General features: G+C 33.7%; 1 protein-coding gene across 1 annotated transcript in view; it reads right to left on the reverse strand.

Moving 5' to 3' along the window:
* Positions 1 to 2,296: 2,296 nt before the first annotated feature.
* Positions 2,297 to 23,753, reverse strand: part of LOC126975935 (matrix metalloproteinase-2-like) — a 273,897-nt gene continuing 252,440 nt past the window's right edge. The window contains exons 5-12 of the mRNA XM_050824053.1: positions 18,730 to 18,879; positions 14,021 to 14,166; positions 9,378 to 9,536; positions 7,977 to 8,530; positions 7,592 to 7,733; positions 7,352 to 7,511; positions 6,914 to 7,017; positions 2,297 to 6,271 (exon numbers count right to left, since the gene is read on the reverse strand). Coding sequence (XP_050680010.1) covers positions 6,003 to 6,271; positions 6,914 to 7,017; positions 7,352 to 7,511; positions 7,592 to 7,733; positions 7,977 to 8,530; positions 9,378 to 9,536; positions 14,021 to 14,166; positions 18,730 to 18,879 — 1,684 coding nt within the window. The 3' untranslated portion in view covers positions 2,297 to 6,002. The remainder of the gene's footprint in view (positions 6,272 to 6,913; positions 7,018 to 7,351; positions 7,512 to 7,591; positions 7,734 to 7,976; positions 8,531 to 9,377; positions 9,537 to 14,020; positions 14,167 to 18,729; positions 18,880 to 23,753) is intronic.

Genomic DNA, 23,753 nt, shown 5'->3' on the forward strand with positions numbered 1-23,753 from the left:
CTCTGGTGTTGCAAGAGTATGTGGGCGGCGGTGATCACTTAACACCAAGTGACCCGTCCGCTCGTTTGTGCTCCTATTCCATAAAAAAAGCTCAAGTTTCTAACTTTCTTTGTCAGCATATCTATGTGCTTATCCCATCTAAGATGTTGCTCAACTATAATACCAAGATAAGTGGTGCTTTGGGTGCATGATAATGTTTTGCAGTTTATACAGTCAGACTTATTGAGATTAATTGAGAAATGGGCTTGATTTTTTGGAGTTTCAGTCGGAAGACCGGCTGTAGTAGAAGAGAAGCACATAAATACAGTTATTTCTTCGTTTAGCGTTAACAAATTATTGTTATACCAGTCCTTAGCCAGACGAAGGCCACATTCCGCTTTTTGGATGGCATTATCCCATGTCGAGGCTGTGAATAACAAAATAGTATAATCGGCAAAACACAACGACATAGAGTCTGTCTGTCTGTCCGTCAGTAAAGAACAGAAGTCGTGAAGATAAATATTAAACAAAATTGGGCCTAGCACGCTCCCCTGAGGGACACCAAATACAATTTCTGGTCAATTTTCAGCGCTAACTTGATTTCCGATCCGTACAAATTGTTTTCCATTCTTAAGATAACTAGCAAACCAGTTTAATGCATTTCCCATGAATCCGTATAACTCCAATTTTTTTAATGATAACTGATGTGAAATGGTGTCAAAAGCTTTAGCTAAATCAATGAACACGGCAACTGTTTTGTTTTTACTTTAATTTTTCAAGACTATCTGTTTTGTTAAATCAGCAAAAGCACCACTGGTTCCTATTCCCTGTCTAAATTTCATAATTTTTACAACTATTCTATTCTAATTTTCATAATTTTTACAACTATTTTTGAAGTAATAGGCAAAAGTGAAATAGGACGGTAATTTGACATAACGTTAACTGGCCCTTTTTTATGTAATGGCATAATTATGGCAGTTTTCAATGTCAGTGGAAATATTCCTGATTTAAAGCTTAAATTAATCATGGTTGAGAGAGGAAAAGCAATTTCATTAATCAGTAATTTTAAGATTTTAGAAGTAATGCCGTCGTGCCCACAAGATTCTGTATTTTTATGTGTTTTTATGCATTTGCTAACCTCTGCTGGGTTTTGTCTATACGGGGGAGACTAATTTTGCAACATAGGGCTATCTCTGTAGCTCTTACTTTATCTAGATTATTTTGAGCAAGGTCATGTCCTATTGAGCAGTAAAATCCGTTAAGAGCGTTTGTTATTTTATTTGCCTCTGAAGAAAAATTAACAACTTTATTATTTATTAACATTTCTTTTATAGTACACTTTTGTTTATTCTTTCGATTAGAAGCTTCATTCAAAATTTTCCATATCTTTTTAGAATCCCCAGAATATTTGAAAATTTTCATCCTAATATAGTATTTTTCTCTAGCATCTTTTATTATTCGGTTACATAGATTTCTATATTATAAGTCATTAGATTTAGTGATAGGATTATTAGAATATTTAATATATCCAAATGTGTTGAGTTTTCTTTAGTGTTAATTCCGCCAATATTTGTCTTCAAACAATTCGACACTTGTTTCGCCTCTACACGAGGCATCCTCAGGAGTTATTGACTCGCCAAACTCTGGCACGAGACGAATTCCGCAAAGTAACGTCTACTTCAATAGATTTTCTTATCATATAAGTAGGTGCGTTATAATTTTCCTAGCGAGTATCGAATATCATCACGTCTCCTATGTAATAAGAGTGTATGAACCGCACTGATTATATACCACCATATGTGACCGGTAACCTCGCTCGTCGCCCTCTTCCATAAAAAAAGAGAGTTGATATGTTTCTACCTGTAGAACCATAAAGAACGAGTCAGTCTTTTCGATATTGGGTGAGGAAGGTGCTAACGTTAATAATTCATTTTGGACTTATAGTGCTTGATAGAGTGGAAAACACGGTCAAAATTATTGTACTTAAACCATTTTAACTGAGCAGTACTTTCTGATCATTTTAGCTGTTTACTATACCGCAAAATAGCGTAGTGTTTTCCGTTCGATAGCTGAAATACGTTCTTATTATTTTAATAAGTATTACCACTTACTATGTTTATATAGAACGTCATTGAATGGGGTGAAAAATATTGCATAAAAAATTTGTCAATGACGGCTCTCATGTAGGTAGGTACCTAATCTCAAGTTAATGTTATTGTAAAATGGTTTACCTAACTCGTAGCCAACACCACCAATTTTTAGGTAGCCGGCTGTGATAAACCCTTTATTAATTATGAATAAGGAATGAAACAATAAGTCATTAATATAATTTTTATTTTTCCTGTTATGTCACCTATAAATTATTAATACTTAAGATAACGTTTACCTACGCAATATATTTTTGTAGGTATTAATGGAGTAAAAAATTTTGATCTCTTTATTGCCAATTAAGAATGGCATTTTATAAAAGTAAATATCACAGTTATTATAATATCATTTGTGACCAATGAAATTTCAAATTAACTACAAAATAAATATTGCATCAGAATAGTTATAAATACATCGGACTTTTTAAAGTAGGTAAATATTTAATTTTAAATGAAGCAGATGTCATCCGCTGGTAATACATTTGATTCGGTGTTTTAAGTTACACATGCTCGGTCTTAGTACGGCATAACCATCGGACGAGGTCCGGTAGCGGTCCATAACATTAGATGGTAGGTATGTCACATTGTCTATCACACAAAATTATTATTATTACTTCCAGACTGTACTGAAGAACTGAGTACGACGCCAGACCAGTCCTGGAGGTCTACTCGCAAAATCGACAACGATACATTCGGAACGATACGATAATACTCCAAATATATCGCAACTACCCTACTCTAACAAATGTTCGAATTCCTTATCGTTTATCGTTACCATAGACTAATATTTTGATTTTTTTACGATGTTAGTGTGAATGGAATATGTTCAAACCTAAACATTATCTGTGCTACGTTGCTGTTAAGTGTCAAAAGCGTCACCTGGCGTCGGCCACCGGACCGTCCGATGGTCCGGCCGTACCAAATCCGAGCATGTTAAACACATGGATATTACCTAAACATTTTTATAATAATGAAACCAGCCAAATCAAGAGTATCTAAGTAACAAAAATATTTTAACTAATACAAGTCACAAATTTTCTAAAATTAAATCTAATTAATAAGAGTGCTTTGTTTCATTAATAGATAGGTATAAAAAACTATAGTTATTTACTATTCCAAACATGTTTTCTAGATACTGCATATTACGTAACTTATTCATATACTTAGGTATTATGATTTCTCAATTTTCCACGTATATCTACAATCTTCGTACAGTCTAATCCGCCATCTTGAGTCCATTCATTGTGGTAGTTAAAATTAACAGACGTATTTATTTATTTATTTGGTGAAATTATGCCCCTGCTCCCCCGGTAGGTATTCGCTCAGAAAGATGTTCGCGAATGTTGAATTCGCAAATATCGATGTTCAAGTTTCAAGAGATTGATAAAAAAGTATTTAAAATGTATGAGCTGTTAAGGGTTACCTACATACAATATCTTAGTCATTTATTATTTAACATTTTCGTTGTTAATTATAATATTATATCAAAGTATGAAACGTGCAGTGATTTGACGTAAGTTTGAAATAGTAGTATTTACAGAATAGCGATTGGCGACGTATTGATAGTAGTATTATTAATAATCTGGCTAAGTTTGAAAGCGAACATAATATGCTAAAAAAGTAGTGGATTTCGGCTATCTCTATTTTTTCCAAGATAAAGCCTTCATGTGTCAATCTATCAATGACTGCACGTTTTATACATTCGAGTGATTCGCTTTATTCTTGGAGAGTTTCGCTAGGCTGGTAATTTTCACTTGTTATATTTATTGAATTAAATGACATATCACTCTGTTTATTATACTTACCTATATAAATGGAAAAGAAAAAAACTAAAGAAATACGCCACAGTGGTTTATGAAGCAAATTTTTAAAAAGATACTATATTAGATATAAGTATACATTCACTGATTGTTGATTTTCATGTACTTATTTATCTGTGATGATGGATTTATTTCCTTAAGTAATATTAATTTATTAATTACGCTTAACTTAACTTGTCACGTAAGCCCTTGTTCACATACACGAAACGTACAAACAATCTTTATACTTCGTTTGTATGCTTTCCTTGGGCGTATCTATATGAACTCAGCTTATTACTAAAGACAGCTCTTCACACCAGCTTGTCTCTTATACACTTAAAACGCGTCGAAGTTACGTCGGATTATTTTTATATTAGTTAATATAATAGGTAGGAAACCTTTTATAAATAAAGTAAGAACAAATAAAATAAATTTAGGTACTTCTTGTACAAATATTTATAGTAAAGTTTTATACTTGCTTAACGTTGAGGCTTATAAGAAATGCCAGTGAAAGAACGGAGGTAAGCGAGAAAAGACTGTACTACCTTGTAAACTTATAAATAGTTTGTAAACCTTAGATTCATGATAAAATAAAAAGCTAACGCGGATTTAGTCGGGCCGCACAACGGACATACTTGTGCCACGCTTGATTCCTCCACAAACGGCTGAACACTACACACACGTGCTACATACGGCTACATACGTGCCTTTTGTGTGTACTTCCATTCAGTTATATGGAAGCGTTATGTGGTGCGTTAAAAAATGTGGAGCCACAAATATATTTCTGGGGTGCGGCCTGACTAATGGCGGGGCCCGATAAAAATAGCATTGCACATTATGTTGGTTATAGTTAAAAAGAGCTCCTTATTTGTTAATAATTTGAATACCTATATTAAAATTAAAAACAGTGATAGATAGGTTGAGAGTATATTGATCTCACCCCATCTATCACTTCCGAACAAACCCCAACGCAGTATATATTATTTTGTGTAATTCAGTAGTGCATTAGGCAACTTATATTTATTATGACACTTCGGTATTGAATCTAAACTGTAAATTTATTCTGTACAATTCTATCTAGATATAAAGCACCATAATAATTATGATTAAACAAGTATATATATATATATATTATATCCATTACTTGCTTAAAATTACCTTATATTTAGCCATGTTTCTATATTGTATAGCTTGCAAGCGAAAAATTCTGTTACTTTGACGATTAGCAATTACTGACAGATATTAGATGTTACAGTATTCATTTATTTTAACTATATAATAAAGATGGCTTACTATAATTATAGTTAAACTATTGTATAAAAAGCATTAGATTATTAATAATATCTCGCAATAGGTACTTACATAATCGTTATATAATATATAGTACTTAGATATAGGAGAGAGATGATTATAAAATAGAATATATGTAAATGATAAAATAATTATTACACTTTACAAAGCTATCATTACTGTAATGTCTCTATAATATAATATTTTACAAATTACCGAATAATGTGAACCGCTAACCAGCATGATTGTTATACAATTTGTATAATTCTATAAGTAAATATTTATCTTTATACACACATATTCATTTTTCAACTACATCTTATATTATTAAGGCATTCTATGGGAATTTTATTACGACTTCAGAAAAATATATATCTGTAGAGTTATATGACAAAATATTACTATATTTACAGATAATATCTATTTGTAAGTAGTTATAAGATTAAATGTGTGTATTCGTCTTGAATTAGCTTCAATCCCAAACTAGATGTCAAGACACGACACAGCAGTATAATACAGCTAAAGAAATGGTGTTATATACCTTACAGTTCACAAAACAAGCACTCGATCATATTGAGATCAAATTGTACATAATATACGACTAACGAAAATTATCGCTACATTTAACTATTAAGCTAATATATTAATAGTTATTATAATATGAGGGCATACTTTAATAATACTAATATTTAAAGGCAGTGTAGTGTTTGCGCATTTGTTATTCTAGGCATAAAATCAGACATAGACTCGATATGTACTTGTTTAGCCGATTTATCTATAAATATTTTCATGCGTTTTTTATTAATGATTTTACAATTAAAAGTACTAGGAGAGCAATACATATGAAGGGGTTTGGAGCATTTCTTCCAGCAGGACTAGGTGAGCGCAGAGTCGAGCCTGGTGCTGGCAAGGCCTGGAATGGTGCTCTTCGTCCAGCTCTTTCTTTAGGACACGCCATCCAGTATTGAGCTGATGAATTCTGTTTCTCATGTTCGACTCGCATAAGCACATCGTTGAATTTCCAAAAGCCTTTTCCTTTGAAGAAATAGGTTTTACCTGTAACATAAAAATGATATAATTTAGTTTGGTAGGTATTCGCTTTTAAATGTTTTATCGTGGCAACACATTCGCTATTTAGTTAAAGTTAAAGGCAGCAACTTAAATCGTAGTACGTCTAGATCTGCTTAATGCATTACTGAAGGAAAACAATGCCTCTCCTATATTTAAAAAATAAGAGAACGAAATGTTAGCGCTGTCACAGCTTTACAGTTATTTTCTAAATGACACTCGCTCTCTTGGAAAAACTGCATAAAATGGGCTAGTTTTGATAGCTTTCATTGGGTTGAAAATATTATACTTTATACTACACTTCCGGGGAATGTGGCACTTATCGGCTCTCTGAATTGCTTGACTCATGCATCAATAACAATACGTTAACAAATATAGAGAGCCGAAAAGTGCCACAATCCTCCCTGAAAATATATAAAAAAGCGAACTTTCCATCATAAAAATCGTATATGCAGCATGGGAGGGAAAAAAACCCATCTAAACCACCTTGCCACTTGAGCCGGAGGCACGTTCTGAAACTGTCTACTTTTCTTCCTAGTTGCGTAAGATGCTATTAGTTTACACTTTAAATGGAAGTAGGGCAGGGATCATTGAGATTAAGAAGCAAGAAATAGTGGTTGACTTAGTTACCGTCTTTCCACTGGAATACGCTGTCGATGTTGTAGCCAACTCCTTTCCACATTGCCATATCTCTGGGATAATCCAGCTCAACGCGCCCGATATCTTCATCAAACCTAGACAAACACAAGTTATGAAACATGATTTTTTATATGTAGACATTTTTGTTATAAATTATCCATATTTTACCAGACAGGCTTTTCAAACTTTTGGTTCATGGATGGAAGAAAATTCCGGAATTTCGGTCAAATTCAAATGTAAGTTTTGAATAAATTAAACACTGAAAAATCATTGCTTTGCTTATTTTTATTGGGTTTAGTGAAGTTCCACCATTATTTAACATGCTTTCACCAGCTTGACAACTATTAAGGTTTCCATATCTTTTTGTAAAATCTGTATATTTGCTTAAAACCTATTAATTATATTTTTATCGATTACAGAAATACTTACTTCCAATACATAGTTCCGCTGTAGAAATAAGTTTTTCCATTGTGACCCCAAACCATAGCCGCGTCTAATTTCTCTAAACTAGAAGGTAATCCCAGTTGAACTAATTTCTTAGGGTAGCCTGGTACCAAATATTGTGAATTGAATAGATATAGTTCTTTACCTGAAACATTAATATAAATTATAATAAGCTACAAAAAGTTATAAGACAAAAGACTATTTAAATTATCTTATAATACATACCAACAAAAATAGCAATTTTACGATCTGGTCTTTCGTAAACAGCATCAACGTGAGTTAAATTGCTCGGTAAATCAGCCCACATTCTGGTAATTTCAATAGGGTATCCCGAATATAGTCCATGCGCACCTTTTCTCCAGTGATACTAAAAAAAACAATGTTCTTTTATTTCAGACGGATCATAGCAACATTTTTCTCGACTATATTTGCCAAAAAATTCGACTTTGTTTTTATTTAGTTTATGACTGTAGTAATTTCAGAATAAACAAATGCATGCGCTGCCCATTCAACTAAATCGTATCGTACTTGGAACAATGGGGAGATTTACAAACATGTAATCAGTATCCTGTCTATTTTCATGCTTTATTTCTAGCTAAATTTTACTTACCAAGTCTTTAAATATGAAGAGTTCTTCACGAATCACACTGACAGCGTCATAGCTAGTATCGCAAATGTCGGGTTTGTCTGCAACCTTCGGTTTCACAGTTGTAGTTGTCTTGACAGGATAATGAGGTTTCCTTCTCGGATAGTCTTGATTAGGATCGGTCGGATAGTTTGGTCGAGGTCGTGTCGGATACTCGTCTTTGACGCTCGGATACCGTGGCCTATACGTTGTAGGCTGAGTTGTGGTTTCCGTTGGTCGAGGGTAATGGTTGTGGGTGCGTCTAGGATGCTCATCAGTGTTGTTATGGCGACGATCCGGATGGTGTGGTCTTTCCGGATAGGTTGGTCTTTTCGGATAGTATGCAGGGTATCTGCTTGGGTCGCGCGGGTATTGCGGGGTGTAGGGACGGTGATTGGGATGTCTTTCTGGGTGGTAGTGGTGAACGTAGGGGCGTCTAGTAGTTGTTGTTGTGGTTGTCGTCGTTGTGGTGGTCGGTGGTGGTGTCTCTGCTGGACGGTAATAAGGAATCCTCGCCCATGTTTGCTTTACTTTTGGACCTAAAACAATTTTAACCAGACTTAATAAAACATTGTTACTTTTTTATTGCTAAGGAGGGCATCGAATAATAGATTTTTAGGTAACGGTATTTTTGGACATTATTTAGACAGCAGCAGGAATACTTTAAGCCCAATCTTAATTTAAAAAATAAAAAGAAGTTAACGAAGTCGACAAAATACTAGTACCAAAACCATTAAACAATTTTCACATAGAGGTCGTGTCACGGTACGTTTCGCCGTTAGTTGTTGGCGACCCAGATCACATTGTTCAGCTATATGCGGATGATGTCGTTAATTCTGCCCCGAAAAGTCAAATCGATATAAATTCAAATATATTTTTAGGGGTTCGTTTTTTTTATAATATTACGAGACTGGTACTGATCATGTGGCAGATAGGCAGGCTCATTGAAATCAGAGGATTACTCATTTAAATAATAAATACTTAATATTAAAATATATGTGATAGGTATGTACGCACCTAACGCGATAAAAAACGTGTTAATGCTATTTGAATTAAAACAAATAAACCAATGGGCAATGACGTTCGCTACATATAGACAAATCACGTCGTATATAAACAAAGTTCAAATACGGAACATGCTGCAAATTAGACCTTAATAATCTTCGACTGATATATGTATACATTGCCGCATTAACTCCAGTTGCTTAAAATATTTATTCGTTTCAGATTTCATTCGGACAGTGACAGTTGACAGAGATAAGAGTGCTTGTCTCAAAGCACACTTTACCGTTTCACTATCAGACTGCAAATGATATTATGTCCTTATACATTATGTATGTGTATAGAACGTCATTGATATAAACAAATACTTATATGATAACTTACCATACATTTGTTGTATACCATTGCGGTCATCTTCTGGTAACTTGAAGTTGGGCTGAATACCTTGATACCACGGAAACATCAGAGCACCCTTGACCGAACTGTGACTTAAGCCCAAAGAATGTCCGAACTCATGCGCGGCCACTGCAAACAATGATGTTCCTGAAAATAATAGGACAAAATAAATTATACGGATCGCAAGCAAAAATATTGTTAACGTAACATTAATGAGTTCTATATGAAGTTACATATATGCTAATTTAAATTCAAATTCAAATATTATCAGTCATCACTTATTGAAAGTCAAAAACTACCACCCATACCAAAACGAATGCCTCAGACCTGATAGGAAAGGGCGCAACAAACTCAAAAATGATTTACATAAGAGTAGGTATAATATTTTTCTTGAAAACTTAGTAACGTCATAATAATTATGCCTTCTTGAACATTTGTGATGATAAATATTTTTTGAGGAAGGTATTATTTTAAGAAAACACAACAATGTCAATTTACAACCTAAGCTCACCAATTGTTTGTTAATATAAACTATGACGTCATGGTTAATATCATCCGTCCGTGATTATTGGCTGTTTTGAACAATATTTTTTTAAATACCTACTATGAGTTACTTTTTCGCGATGCACAACAATGTATCCATATTATTATTTCCTATTCCTATCCCATAACATCTTTTTCGATCTGAAAACGGGTCGAAATATTAGGGCGGCATAAAGAAATAGATACTTTATACAACTTTACAATGGAACGTGAACGTGTTCAGTGATCCTCTCATGGTAATTAAACTTAGTCCGTATTTTATAATTGGATTTTACCATTTACTTCAACGTGATATGTGTGTGTGTGTGTGATGGGAATATTAAATATCAAGAATTTAGAGAACTCAAGTTTTATCATACCCTTACAATATACTAGCGTATAGATGAACAAAGTGTACGAAGAGATAAACATTTATGATAGAAAAGGAAAATAGAATGTATTTTAACCGATTTTGATTGAAAAAACATTAGCACCTTAGTAGTTTGAATATTAAATCACACACGGAAAAATCGAAATTGTTCACGTATTATTGGGCTGTCAGGTCATCTATACGTATATTCTAAGTTTTTTTTGGGTTTTAAAGTAATGTATTATTTTCAAAATAGCAAAAAGTGGCATTTTTTTTTATGGAATAGGAGGACAAACGAACGTACGGGTCACCTGGTGTTAAGTGATCACCGCCGCCCACAATCTCTTGCAACACCAGAGGAATCACAAGAGCGTTGCCGGCCTTTAAGGCAGGTGTATGCGCTTTTTTTGAAGGTACCACACCGATAGTTATAATTTTTATCTCAAGTAGGCCACGGAGATAGACTGAATAATGGGAACGGCTGTCAATAAGTCGGGCCGTGTTTGAGTTTTTCATATAGTTACTTTAAATGACAAATTAAATATTAGTAAGTAACAGATTTCTTTGATTAAATTTTTGTTTAATTTTTATAAATCTTCAGTTGACTTACAAATGTGTGTGTACATGTGTCGTGTTAGTACTTTTTTAGTACTGACTTTTTTGCACGCAGCATATGTGTGTAGCTGGACGTGTGAGTATAGATTGCATATTACATGCATTAGTTGAGTGAGAAATAATGCTAAGCAACGCTATTTTAGATTTTCTGTGTTTACTCGTGTTATATTAACATTAAAATCACATTATTCATGTAGGTCAAGAAAATGACACTTATAGTCAATTTCAAGTTTTATTTTCTTTTTACGTTTACCACCACTTCGCAAAAGATTGAGGTTTAATGAGATGAAGTCGCAAGAAACTTATTGCCAGTCTCACTCTCACTTTATATTAGTTCTATAATATAAAGTATAAAATTCTTGGATAAGTCAACCCAATTAGTGACCACAAAGGATATTTATATACCTATGTATGTAGACAATAGACAACAGACGTATAAAGTACAGGCACGCCTCGCCATTTGCATGTCAAACCGAAGCTGACCGCGACATGCTCATTTCCGAACTCCGAGTTGCTCACGGAAAAACTACTTTCGACAGTTAATTAACCAACTCAAAATGTGTTTCGTGCATACGATGCTTTATTGGAAACTGAAACGATACGAATTCTCAGAGCTGTTTCATTTATATTTATTGATTCATTTGGTAATCTTACAGCGATACAATTGAATTTAATATAAAATTATAGTTAGATATGGCCAAAAGTGGATTACACATATAAAATTACTATAGGTCAGACTATTACTGTAATATGTTGTGTTGTCCGTCTGTTTGAGTGTGTGTTTGTCTCTTATTTCAGATTTTAGTTTATATTTCGACATATGAAATAGATCTAAATAATTAATGTTTGTGCAATACGACACAGAGCTGAGTTTCGAGAATCTTTCGTCCTAAATATTTAGTATTAAAACGTTTTGTATTAACTTGACCTACATCTATAATTGTAAGGGATTCTGGTAAAGTAATTCTCCCTAAATTTAAAAATGTCCGATTTAATTAAGCATGTGGTCTACGTACTCTGAATGATCAAAGACTAGACCATACAATGAAATAATTACTTTGTTCTTATATAATATACAGTCTTATATCCTAACAAGGATTAGATGAGAAAAAAAATATCGATACGCACAGAATATAGGATTTTACTGCTATTTGGAGACTTAAAAGAACACAATAAATTATTGTTATACACTTAAGAAAGTAAAAAAGAAAGTTTATGGTCTATTTTCAATTCATTCAAGGAGGCATCTCACTATTTTTTATATAATATATTTTTTGTATAAGTTGAAAACCCTCAAGTACTAAGATTTATAGATAATGCGTCATTCGCACCGTTGGCTAAGTAGTCAAAGCGCGTCATATCTCGAGAGGTAGGCTCGAGTTCGTAACCCGCAAGATTTTTAAATTTTGGTATATAAAAAAAGTAATTACCACCTAGTTCAGAACCTTAGAAAATTCAAAATTTTATATTATATTGTTATTTTGTAGTAGTGTAGTTTTTTGTTAGGTGTCGCTACTTTTTACTTTATAGATTTTGTTACGAAATTCGTATCAATAGATGGTCACAGATTTACAAAAGCAACTTTGTTTCGTCAAGATTTTTTTTTTGTATTAAAACTTAACATAATATTTTACTTATAATTCATAATTATTCATATGATAAATATCTGCTATTTTTGTAGCCCACTCATGCAGCTTGAAACCCTTAGTAAAGTAAAATAATAATGTTAATTACGATTGATTGCTCATTAACCCAGATTATCGGTGCCAACCACGTATATGCAGCTAGCTATATTAAACATCAATATTGTTTCACTAACAAAAGCGATTATGGTAAGGTTTCAATTAGAGTGTATTAGCCATTTACAAAGCTTAGAGAACATGTGCATTGCTGTTATTTAATCTGTGCACATGTATGGGATTAACAGTGAGTCTAACTAGGAAATAAATTGATATACATTTGCGTCGTTATTTAGTATCGATAGCTGACGTAGACATACGGGATGATGCTTCGCTAATAACTGATTGTATCAAATCAAATCAAATAAAATCACTTCTTGCAACCGAGTGCAACCCGTTATTTTTGATTTATATTTAAATTGTATAACATTATTAGAATATGGATGGAGAATCGAGTACCGAATAGTCTTCTTAAATATTGTCAGCAGTTATACTATATAACTGTCTGTATTTCACTAACATGCCATAACCAGGACAGACCAGAGCAAGTGCATTGTCGTTTTGCAGTAGAAATTACAGTGGTGGTAGTACCGAATGTTCTGGAAGAAAATTACACGAACAGATTGTTCTACTGCTTCAAGAAGTTTTACTGTTTAATGCTTACATTAAACACTAAAACTTCTGTATCTTATCTTATCTGTCTGGTGCACCCCAGTATCTGCTCGATCCATTTGACCGCGTGCAACGTAGAGCAGCTCGAATTGTCGGGGACTCAGTGCTCTGTGAACGGCTGGATCACTTGGCGTTGCGTAGAGACGTCGCTTCGTTGTGTGTCTTCTACCGCATTTATCACAGGGAGTGTTCCGAAGAGCTGTTTAACCTGATTCCTGCCGCCGAATTTCACCATCGCACGACACGCCACAAGTTAGGATATCATCCCCACCATCTGGATGTGTGGCGGTCCTCCACAGTGCGGTTTTCAAGAAGCTTTCTCCCTCGTACTACAAAGCTGTGGAATGAGCTTCCTTGTGCGGTGTTTCGGGGACGATACGACATGGGTACCTTCAAAAAAAGCGCGTACACCTTCCTTAAAGGCCGGCAACGCTCTTGTGATTCCTCTGGTGTTGCAAGAGAATGTGGGCGGCGGTGATCACTTAACACCAGGTGACCCGTACGCTCGTTTGTCCTCCTATTCCATAAAAAAAAAAAATCTTAATACATTTAAAATCGTCGGCGGCAAAATAGGTATCACCATTGACTCTCACCACCGTTGACCCCGGCTCTAACCTCTCCAACTCGTTTATAAGGCCAGCGGCGGTCTTGTAATTCTTCTGATGATACAAGAGAGTATGGGCTGTGGCGATCACCTACTACCAAATCACCAGGTGAGTCCTATGTGTGATTGTTTGTCTTATATTCCATAAAAAACATACAAATGTTCTTACCATCTTCATCATCATTTCTCGGCTGCAGCAGCCATAGCTCGTCATCATCAAAGTGTGCATCACCACCACGGCCCGTCCCAGGAAAGAAGGCATGTGCGAGAATTGAACCTCGGCCATCGAAGGGGTACGAATCGTCATGATATCGTCTGAAATAAAGAGTTTTTATAAAGAATAATCTATTGACCCATCACGATATCTCTGGAACAATAAGACATGAAATTTGATAGGAGGAGTTTATTCACCGAGTAGAGATCAGCTAAGAAGGGATTTTACAAATTTTTTTATTCGAAAAGTTTTTTTTTTCTAAAAAGCAGAACAACGTTTTTTGGGTCTGCTAGTAACAACACTGCTGGAGAACATTGCAACAATTTACATAATACTTATAATATTATGAATACATTAAATAAAATTGTAAATATTATCGATACAAAAACAAATTATTTAGTAGATTTTATTCTATAATTTAAGTTTTATAGAAAATTGCGTTTCTTAAAATTACGATAAAAAAAAGCTAAAAAATGGTGTCGGAGATGTGCTTGCGCTCACAGAGTTTCTATAATTAATAATTCTTGTAATAATTTTAATAATCGCTGGTTTGTGTCCTATTTCTAATCCTTCCTTTTTATTACTTTTCTTTTATTGTGCAAACTGACCGGATATATATTAGAACTGTAGGTAAATAATGTTAATCTTATGCTTGAAAATGACAAAATATTTTCATTTAATGTGAATTTCAGTACATGTGTCCATGATTTGGATTTAATTTATTTATTTTTGCTTAAATGCTGTATAAACTTGCTTTTTAAACTCGTCGCAAATGCGTCGAAACTGCACTACAGAAAGGTGTACATAACGTAGATTCCTTACGTGCTTTATAAAATTACTGGCGTACCCAAACACCGCTATGTGTAAATAATGAGATAAAGTAAATAATATAACATATTCAGCATCAAAGCAAGCGTCCCTGGGATAGGTAGGTTCGGAGCAATCAAAGTTGTGTCCTCTGGGAGTTCATGGACACTAGTAACCCAATCATTTTTGCCACAGAACAACGGAATGCCGCCTATGAATATTTCCCGCAATATTAGTTCGTTATTGAGTTTCATATAATGTAACTTTGTGACGTAGGAACCGCGGGCGGGGCCGTACGCGATACAATTTAGAAGTTGGTGGTGTAATGCAGTTAACTCTGGCATTACACTAACTGATGTGTACTGGTAATGCAATCAAAAATATGTTTCGTTCTGCTGGTATGAGGCATTGTTTTAGAGGGATGATCTATTTAGAAAGGTTTAAATCAATACGTACCTCTTTGGGGGGCGATGGGGAGATAAACAAGTAGTGATAGATATTATAACGAATAAATTTTCAAAAGTCGAGTAACAATGTAAATAACTCTAGCGTATAAATGGAAAAAGAATAAGGGTTAATATTGTACAAGCAGTTTCTTTATATCTTTATACCAATAAGAGTACCTACCTGAAACTAGTTATGCCACTACCTACATTTACAATTGTATATTATAATTTAATTCACAAGAAAGATACAAATATAATTAACTAGTGATAACATCATCAAAAATTTTTCTAATAAAGATAACTCAGTTCTATTGCTCGAGATAAAATCAAGATCAGTTAACGCCGCATATTTTACATTGATAGGAAATGAACAAACAAAATAGCTTAATAAAATGGCGGAAATAATTATTCACATTAATTATGCTGAGCACGTATCGTATAACCCTTTAGTTCATCATAGTATAATTAACAGTCATTTAGCACTAGTTTTCGTCCACATATTGAGTATACTGATCATGTTAATAAAAACCTTAGTCGGATAGTTCGGAGTTGGTTGTATGAACCCTTCTGAGAGTAGCATAGAGGAATAAGGAAGTCACGCGTTGACACACGCCATCAAATATAATGGCTCGGCAATGGAAAGTTTCCGAGTTGGGGATGATTTATTACAGTCCACTTGTATGGCCGCTGTTAAAGTCTAAGTATTAAACAAACACCTCTGTGGGATTAATATTGTTATCATTATAAGAAAAGCAAGGAAGGAAGAGTTTCTTGCGCCCGTTCTTCTCAGGTCTGAGTCTGTTTTGAATGGGTGATAGTTTTTGACGTTCAATAAGTGATTTTGCATCCTAGTTTGAATAAAAATATTTGAATTTGATAAGGAGCAGTTATTGCAATATTATATTTATTTAATTTAAAAAAATTACAGCATTTACAAACTTTACATTATTTGTAATTTACAAATTACCTAATTACCTACGTAATGCTTTAAATTATATGCATGTATTGCCTGTTACAAAGTATGACTCGAATGCTACAAACGAAGTTGACCTTGTTTACTACTATTTCAACAATTATTTTAGATGGAATATTACATTACATTACACATATACATATATAATGACTTCAATGTCTACTAATAACACTGATTTGGTAAGGTACATCTAGAAATCAATATCGAAACCCATAGAACAATCTTAGTAATAGAATAATACTTCTCGATCACAATATTGAATAAAATAGTTTGCTGTAACATATTGTAGGTATTTAAAAGGTAATTGATCATAACATAACAGTATCGCAAGTTTGGAACGACGCAATATGGCCGCGGCGGCAATATCTTCTCGTTTGTGGTTTTTCTAGAGGGCACTTTCTCATATCGTCGTCAACGGTGATCTAATAAAGAAAGTTCGTCTACCGCTCATTTGATATGCAACTCTCGACTCTCGTTCATGTTACAAGACATTGTTTCTTTTCAGGAAATATATTTTAAGAGGCACAACTTTTACATTTTAAGCTCTAGCTTTTGATTTTGTTTACGTATGCTGTAGAACTTTCGAGAATGTACGTATTGTAGTCCTTTGTTAGGAATTCGTTACGATTTTCGATTTAGCCGTCTATTAGATCAATTGAAAACTAAGTAAGTAGTAGGTGTGTCACGTAGTTCGAATAGTGCTCGTTGAATAGAAAAGCTGTGACTTTTTTGAACTTCATTATTAGGATTTAGTACATAGAGTAAGACTTGGATAGTTAATAATTAACTTTCGGCCATGGTAAGAGAAGTATTAGTATGTAGATATACGAATATAAGACTGTATTACAAAGTACGACTACTACATACTCCAAGTCCCTACTTCAAGAATTCTTTTCGTTATTTTTATTTCCTTACATCTACACATTTAGATATTTACTTATAAATTGTATTTGTTAGTATGTGTTAGTATTTCACTATTTTAAATAAAAAAATACAATTTTGTTAGTATAATTAGTTATTATATTCGAAATAAGGACCGCCTTTAGCGGTAAAAGCCTCCTCCATTGATTTCCACTTGTTCCTGTCTCTTGCAATTCTTGTCCACATGTTTCCTGCTGTTTCTACTATGTCATCGCTTCATGTCTTATTAGTTAACGCACTTTTCGTTAACGCACAAATAAATATTGCGAGATTATATGCCGGTGGAGCTTTTTATATTGTTATGGTATCCTCTTGCAACCCAAGAGGAATCACAGGATCGTTACCTGCCTTTAAAATATGTGATAATAATATGTATAAATATTAGAAATAAGATTAAGTCGTAATGACGTTTTTTATACACATAAGAGGGGGCAAGAGGCTCTCGTGATGGAATGGTGATGAGACAACCGCACATGGACATGGGTAACACCAGGGATGCCTTGGTAGGAGTATGCTCTTATCTTGAAGGTAATAATATAATAATAATCACAAACCTAGCAGTAGGTACTTATAATTAAAACAATACATTAAGACTAGCATTACAATTTTAATAATAAATACTTGACATTTTCTTACCAAAAATATGATTTATTATTTAATTTTAAGTACCTACTGCTAACGTTTTCGTTATTCAAAGAGGACGAGGTGGGCAGAAATAACAGAGCGCGACACAAAACACGCTTCTAACAAAATTTAATTGCAAATCATATTTATTTATTCAATATTTAACTGTAATATTTTTGAACACTTTTCACTTTGCCCACTATCTAACTCAATCTTGAAATGCTTAGGCAACATTAATTTCTATAGTTACATAACATTTTCTACTCAATGTCGTTGTTTTATAAGATTTTTGACAATTTTAATATTAATATTTGGGAACAAATGCATGCCTAGCAAAGTTTTGTATCTATTCCCAAGGGTGATTGTAATGCTTTCCACGAAGTTCCCGAAAATCCCCTTAAAATGGATAGAACGTGTCCCCAAATCCTTCTTGATTATTATTTATTGTCGCTGCAATATATCAAGAAACGAATTTAGAAGTATTTAAGATACATTGTGAAACAAATACCTACGTAGTATGTAAAAATACAATATAATAATAACAAGACAATATAAAAGCGTTTCTAATGCGGTGTTTCCAAGACGATACGACATGGGCAAAGAATATAATATAGTAGACAGTACTACAAGTATTCATACTACTACTAATAATTCATACAGTAAGACAGACATCAAAAAAAGCGTGTACACTTTTTTTTAAAGACCGGCAACTTTTCCATAAAAAATAACAAGTATGTACATAAAAACGAATATTTATGTATGTATATTCATATTTTTCTCTTTTCCTTCTTTCAATCTGGGAAATCTCCCCTGATTTCGCACCTTCACATGAGAGCTTGAGAACAATGTTGCATGCGGCTATCCTAAAAAAACCTTCTATGAAGTCAACTTACTTAGCGAAGGACACGACGATATCTGCATCGTCAGAGTTAACTTCTGTGAAGGTGAGTCTGGAAGCCTGTTGCCATACGTCCAGGGCTCGAGCCAGGACAGCCCTCGTCTCGTGCGGGTTCAACAGGGATGGTCGGCGTACTTGCGACAAACTGTGGACAAAAATCAAATTATTAATTTACGAATTCCAATCCATCATCATTATCATCATCAGCCGGAAGACGTCTACTGCTGGACAAAGGCCTCTACCAAAGATCTCCATGACGGGCGGTCCTGCGCTGCCCTCATCCAACCTATTCCAGCGATCTTGACTTATATACCGATCGTCGGTCCATCTTGTGGGAGCCTACCAACACTACGCCTTCTGGTACGTGGTGGCTATTCGAGAACTTTACTGGCCTTATAGCATCATATGTTTATTTAACATTATCATACGAATAAAATAAATTATTCATTGTCAAAAAATATCAGGTAAAATAATGACATAGCCTTTTTTAAGATTATTATGTCCTTGAGGACAAAAAAGGGATGCTTATAAAAATTTAGTGATAATAACCCAAGTAACATTACAATAATTTAATTTATATATTACTATAAAATAACATCCATAACAATTGATAACAATAGACTAACTGGTAGGGGAAAAATAAATTTTAACTTTGAAGTTCAACTCATGACTAAAGCATAACTTTAAATGAAATAAAAACATCGTAAGAAATATGTGCTAAAAAGTCAACAATGGAGAATAAATTATTAAATAGTACCGTCTAATATTAACTGTATTTATGGGAACTTATAACAATATCATGGTGTAAATAAAGGAAAGAACTTGCTGAAGGCGCACTGGCAACCCCGAAACATAATTTTAAGGAGGAATTTCGCTAATGGAATAATCTCATCGGGGGCATTATTTTGACTAGCTCAGTTGAACGCAGTTGCTGCTTATTATCTCGGATTTATGCGTTGTCATGTCCAGAGAGCGGGCTCATTAGTCCTGAATGCCATTTAACGAACTAATAAGCGAAACAATGGATTAGCTGAGCAGATATTATATATCGGGTGCTTATGTATGAAGTATCAGTATAAGCTCATTATAATTCTATTTAAAATCAGTTTAAGTACTTTTTAAATAGGCACAGATTAGACAATACGAATACAGACGTAGTTAGGTAGTTTTAAATAAGGTAAATAGTTATTAATATAAATAATATTTATTTTTTGAGATTTACATAATTTCTGATGTATAATAGGTTGAATAAATACCTATCAGAACAATAATCTAATGAATATAGTCACAAAATGTCTATATTAGCAAATGTAAGCTAAACAAGTACTCACTTCGTTTGTAGCGATTTCAAACAAAACTGGATTCAAGTTACATAACATCTAGGTTTTTTAATGAAAATAAGGGACAAGGTAGCAGGACGTTCAGCTGATGGTAATTGATACGCTCTGCCCATTACAATGAAGTGCCGTTCAGGATTCTTGAAAAACCCAAAAATTCTAAGCGGCACTACAATTGCGCTCGTCACCTTGATTCATTTGCCAATTAATTTCACTAGCTACGGCGCCCTTCAGCCCAAAACACAGTAATATTTACACATTACTGCTTCACGGCAGAATAAGGCGCCGTTGTGGTACCCATAATCTAGCCGGCATCCAGTGCAAAGGAGTCTTCCACTGGTAAATCTAGGTAATATACTTTTATAATAAGTGCGACAATGTGTTGCAGTATATAGCTAGTTCGTTTTCATGTTAACTTAATAATAACCTGTTAATTAACATTTAAACTGATAAACCACCACAAATTCGTATTATATTCAGTTTATTAAAATGTATTTCAATGTTTTTATGTAAATGACAGTATCAGCCATTATTCGTTACAACGGCGGCTAAATTTGAGCGTGACATTGTGCTGTGTGAAATATTGTTTTAGCACGTAATTAAAACTAGCCAACACGCTTTTCGCCGTATTGTTAATTATCGTTTCAATATTATTAGGATAACATGAAACAATGCCCTTAGCTACATTTAATGACAAAATATTCACTCGATTAACTTTCATATTTAATATCTAACAATATTGTTGTATGTTTTGAATCCTATTAATAAAAGTTTGAATTAATGTTGAAACTATATTTGGTATGGCAAATCATAGAGTTCATTAGATTCTCAGTGTTTTCAATTAGATCGGGTTAAGTGGTGTGCATGAAGAGAGGCTTGGTGATGATGTTTTAATGACGTGCTAATGAAATTAGCAAGTCTTTATTAAAATAAAAGCGATCCCCGTCAACTTATTGAACATGCTCAGGGATAGGTTAGAAAAACTTAGTAGGTAGTATCACCAGAATTATTTTATATATTTTACTAGCTGAGCCGACAGACGTTGTTCTGTAGATAGTAAAAAAAACCTGTTTTATAGGAATTTGCCAATTATATTTCAAAACATCAAGAATTATTTCGTAAAAAATGATCCCTGTTATTATAATGAAATCGATTCACAGTGGGACTAAATTGTTGAAAAAACATTAACTGTCTCATAATAAACCCATTGAAAAGTTACTCCAAGTTTAAAATTATTTCTCCCTGTCATGTAGGTAATTCTGTAGTGACGAAGATGAGATAAAAAAAGTTTTAAATTTGGTATAACTTAACTTCGCGTTTATTAAATATATCGTTGTCTTGTACCCATAGTACAGGCTATACCTAGTTTGGGACAAGATTATTTGTGTAAAAGTGTGTCCATATTGCTTTATTTATTAAAAACACATTAAGTGATCCGTTGCTAGATCGGGGATAACACACCAACAAATGAAACCAATGTTTCAAAGTGAAGTTCATGTAAAATAAGCTGCATTTCTACACAAACCGCACAAAATATTGATAAAAATGATAGCTACCAGTCAACAATAGCCTGAACAAAACTGGCCGCATTTGTATTCAAATATTTTGATAACTATAAAACAATATTCGTGCCACTGGACGTTGCGCAAGCAACTTGTTACGAAATAATTAATGTGTCAATTATTCATTATTGATGTGTGAAATCACATCTGAAATATGTATCACTGAATCAAACTGCTGACCGAAAATTGAATTATTATATGTAGGTATTGAACTTAATAAAAGCTAAAATTTGTGTATGTTAGATATACAATCTCAATGGGTTACAGTAATATCTTTATGAAAGATTTTATGAGACAAGTAGCTGGTCTCACTTAATAGTCTATCAATATATTTATTCGTAAGCGTTTGAACATCTTAAAGAAATAATGACGTGTAAAGATATTTGGAAAGTCCGACAATTCAAATAACATCTAATCAAAACCCTTTACTTCAGACACAGGTATCTCGTAATCCGTACAAACAATCATCCTTATTGAGAATTAACTAACTCATTGACATCTCATTAAACCAATATTTAAAGTTCCAGAATATATAAAATTATTTTCATTCAATGCAAAGTAATGCACTAAAAATACTCAAACAATTCGATTTACTTGTGTGAGTTAAGAAAAAGTCATTAAATCATAAAAAACATGTAACGTGTGCATAGTACATTAGTTTTGATAATTGACCCTTCAGTTATGTAAAATATTTATAAGCTTATATGAATATATAACAATACCGAGCAAAGTTTAACATTAGCAAACACAAGAAGGTCTTCCTGGTTTGTTCCGGTGATTTAGGGTTAACAGTAAACAGAAGTCTGTTTGAGTATGGACTTCGAAACTTGGAAGTGTTCAACGTGACGGGAGGGAGCGGGGCTGGTCACGTGGGCACATGGTCGTGATCAACCTGTTACCTTGTTGCCTAGCAACGAGCAGTTGCCTTATCAGGACTAATTAACCCGTTCCTTGATTGACTTCGCTACACTGTTAACAAAACACTTCGAGTTAGTTATAAATCAATTAATTAACGGCGTTCTTTGATTAATACTCTTTTGTAGAACTTCTTTAGTCTACCTAATAACTAGCTGACTGGTATTTAATTATAACTAGCTGTTACCTGCGACTTCGTCTACATTTATCAGTGTAACCATTTTAACAGGCGTTCCAATACTGCCACATACATACATACCTACAAAACGATAGTATGTATATATTAAGGCAGCGTTCCTAACAAACGTTTCCGTTCAACCGTTTTTTCTCCGACTTACTTTGCAAATCCACCTACCACGAAAAAGTAATTTCACTTTTCCGGTTAAAATAGCCGTGACACTCACAAATAATGTGGCTTTCTATAGGTAACAGAATTTTCAAAATCGTTTCAGTAGATCGAAAGATTTTGTAACTGCTACAACGTCACAAACTTCAACTCTTTATAATATCAGTATAGACTAAGCTTCGATGGCGCTAAAAGCAAAGGCCGTTAACTTTCACCACATAGCCCCCAATTCCAACGTGTTTCCAAATTCGGTTTTCGAATTTATATTTCGAATTTATTCGATGCTTTATAAGATCGGCAACGCTTTTGTGATTGCTCTGGTGTTACAAGAGAATATGGGCTGCGGTGATTATCTACCATCAGGTGACCCCTATGTATGTTCGATTGTTTTCTTCTTCCATAGAAAAACAATCAGAGTTTTCATTGTGTTTTTACATAGACACAGTCATCACACTAATGTTAATATATAAAAATATATATTTACGTTAGCATGATGAATCCGAGATCCTGGCTCTTGCAATTACATCTTAATATAAAAATCCTCGAATCGTAGTAAACGTCCCGTTATTGCTTAAGTGCTAAGAATTTGTAATTTATTTAGAAGAATTATTGTTTAATAATTTTCAGTAGGATATGTACGTAGAATTCGCACTTAACAACGAAAATGTCGAAAACTAACAAAAGTGTGTGGAAAAACTTGAGTGTTTCTGGTTTCTTATATAGTTGATGTAAACTAATTACTTTAGAAAACACTTTACGTTTTGCTTAGAGCGACCACACCCAACATTTATGTGTCGATAAAATAAAACACGCGATGAAGACACGCCGACGACTATTTCACGATGAAACGGACATAACC

The sequence above is a fragment of the Leptidea sinapis genome, chromosome 38 (genome assembly GCF_905404315.1).
Source record: "Leptidea sinapis chromosome 38, ilLepSina1.1, whole genome shotgun sequence".
NCBI classification, from domain to species: domain Eukaryota; kingdom Metazoa; phylum Arthropoda; class Insecta; order Lepidoptera; family Pieridae; genus Leptidea; species Leptidea sinapis.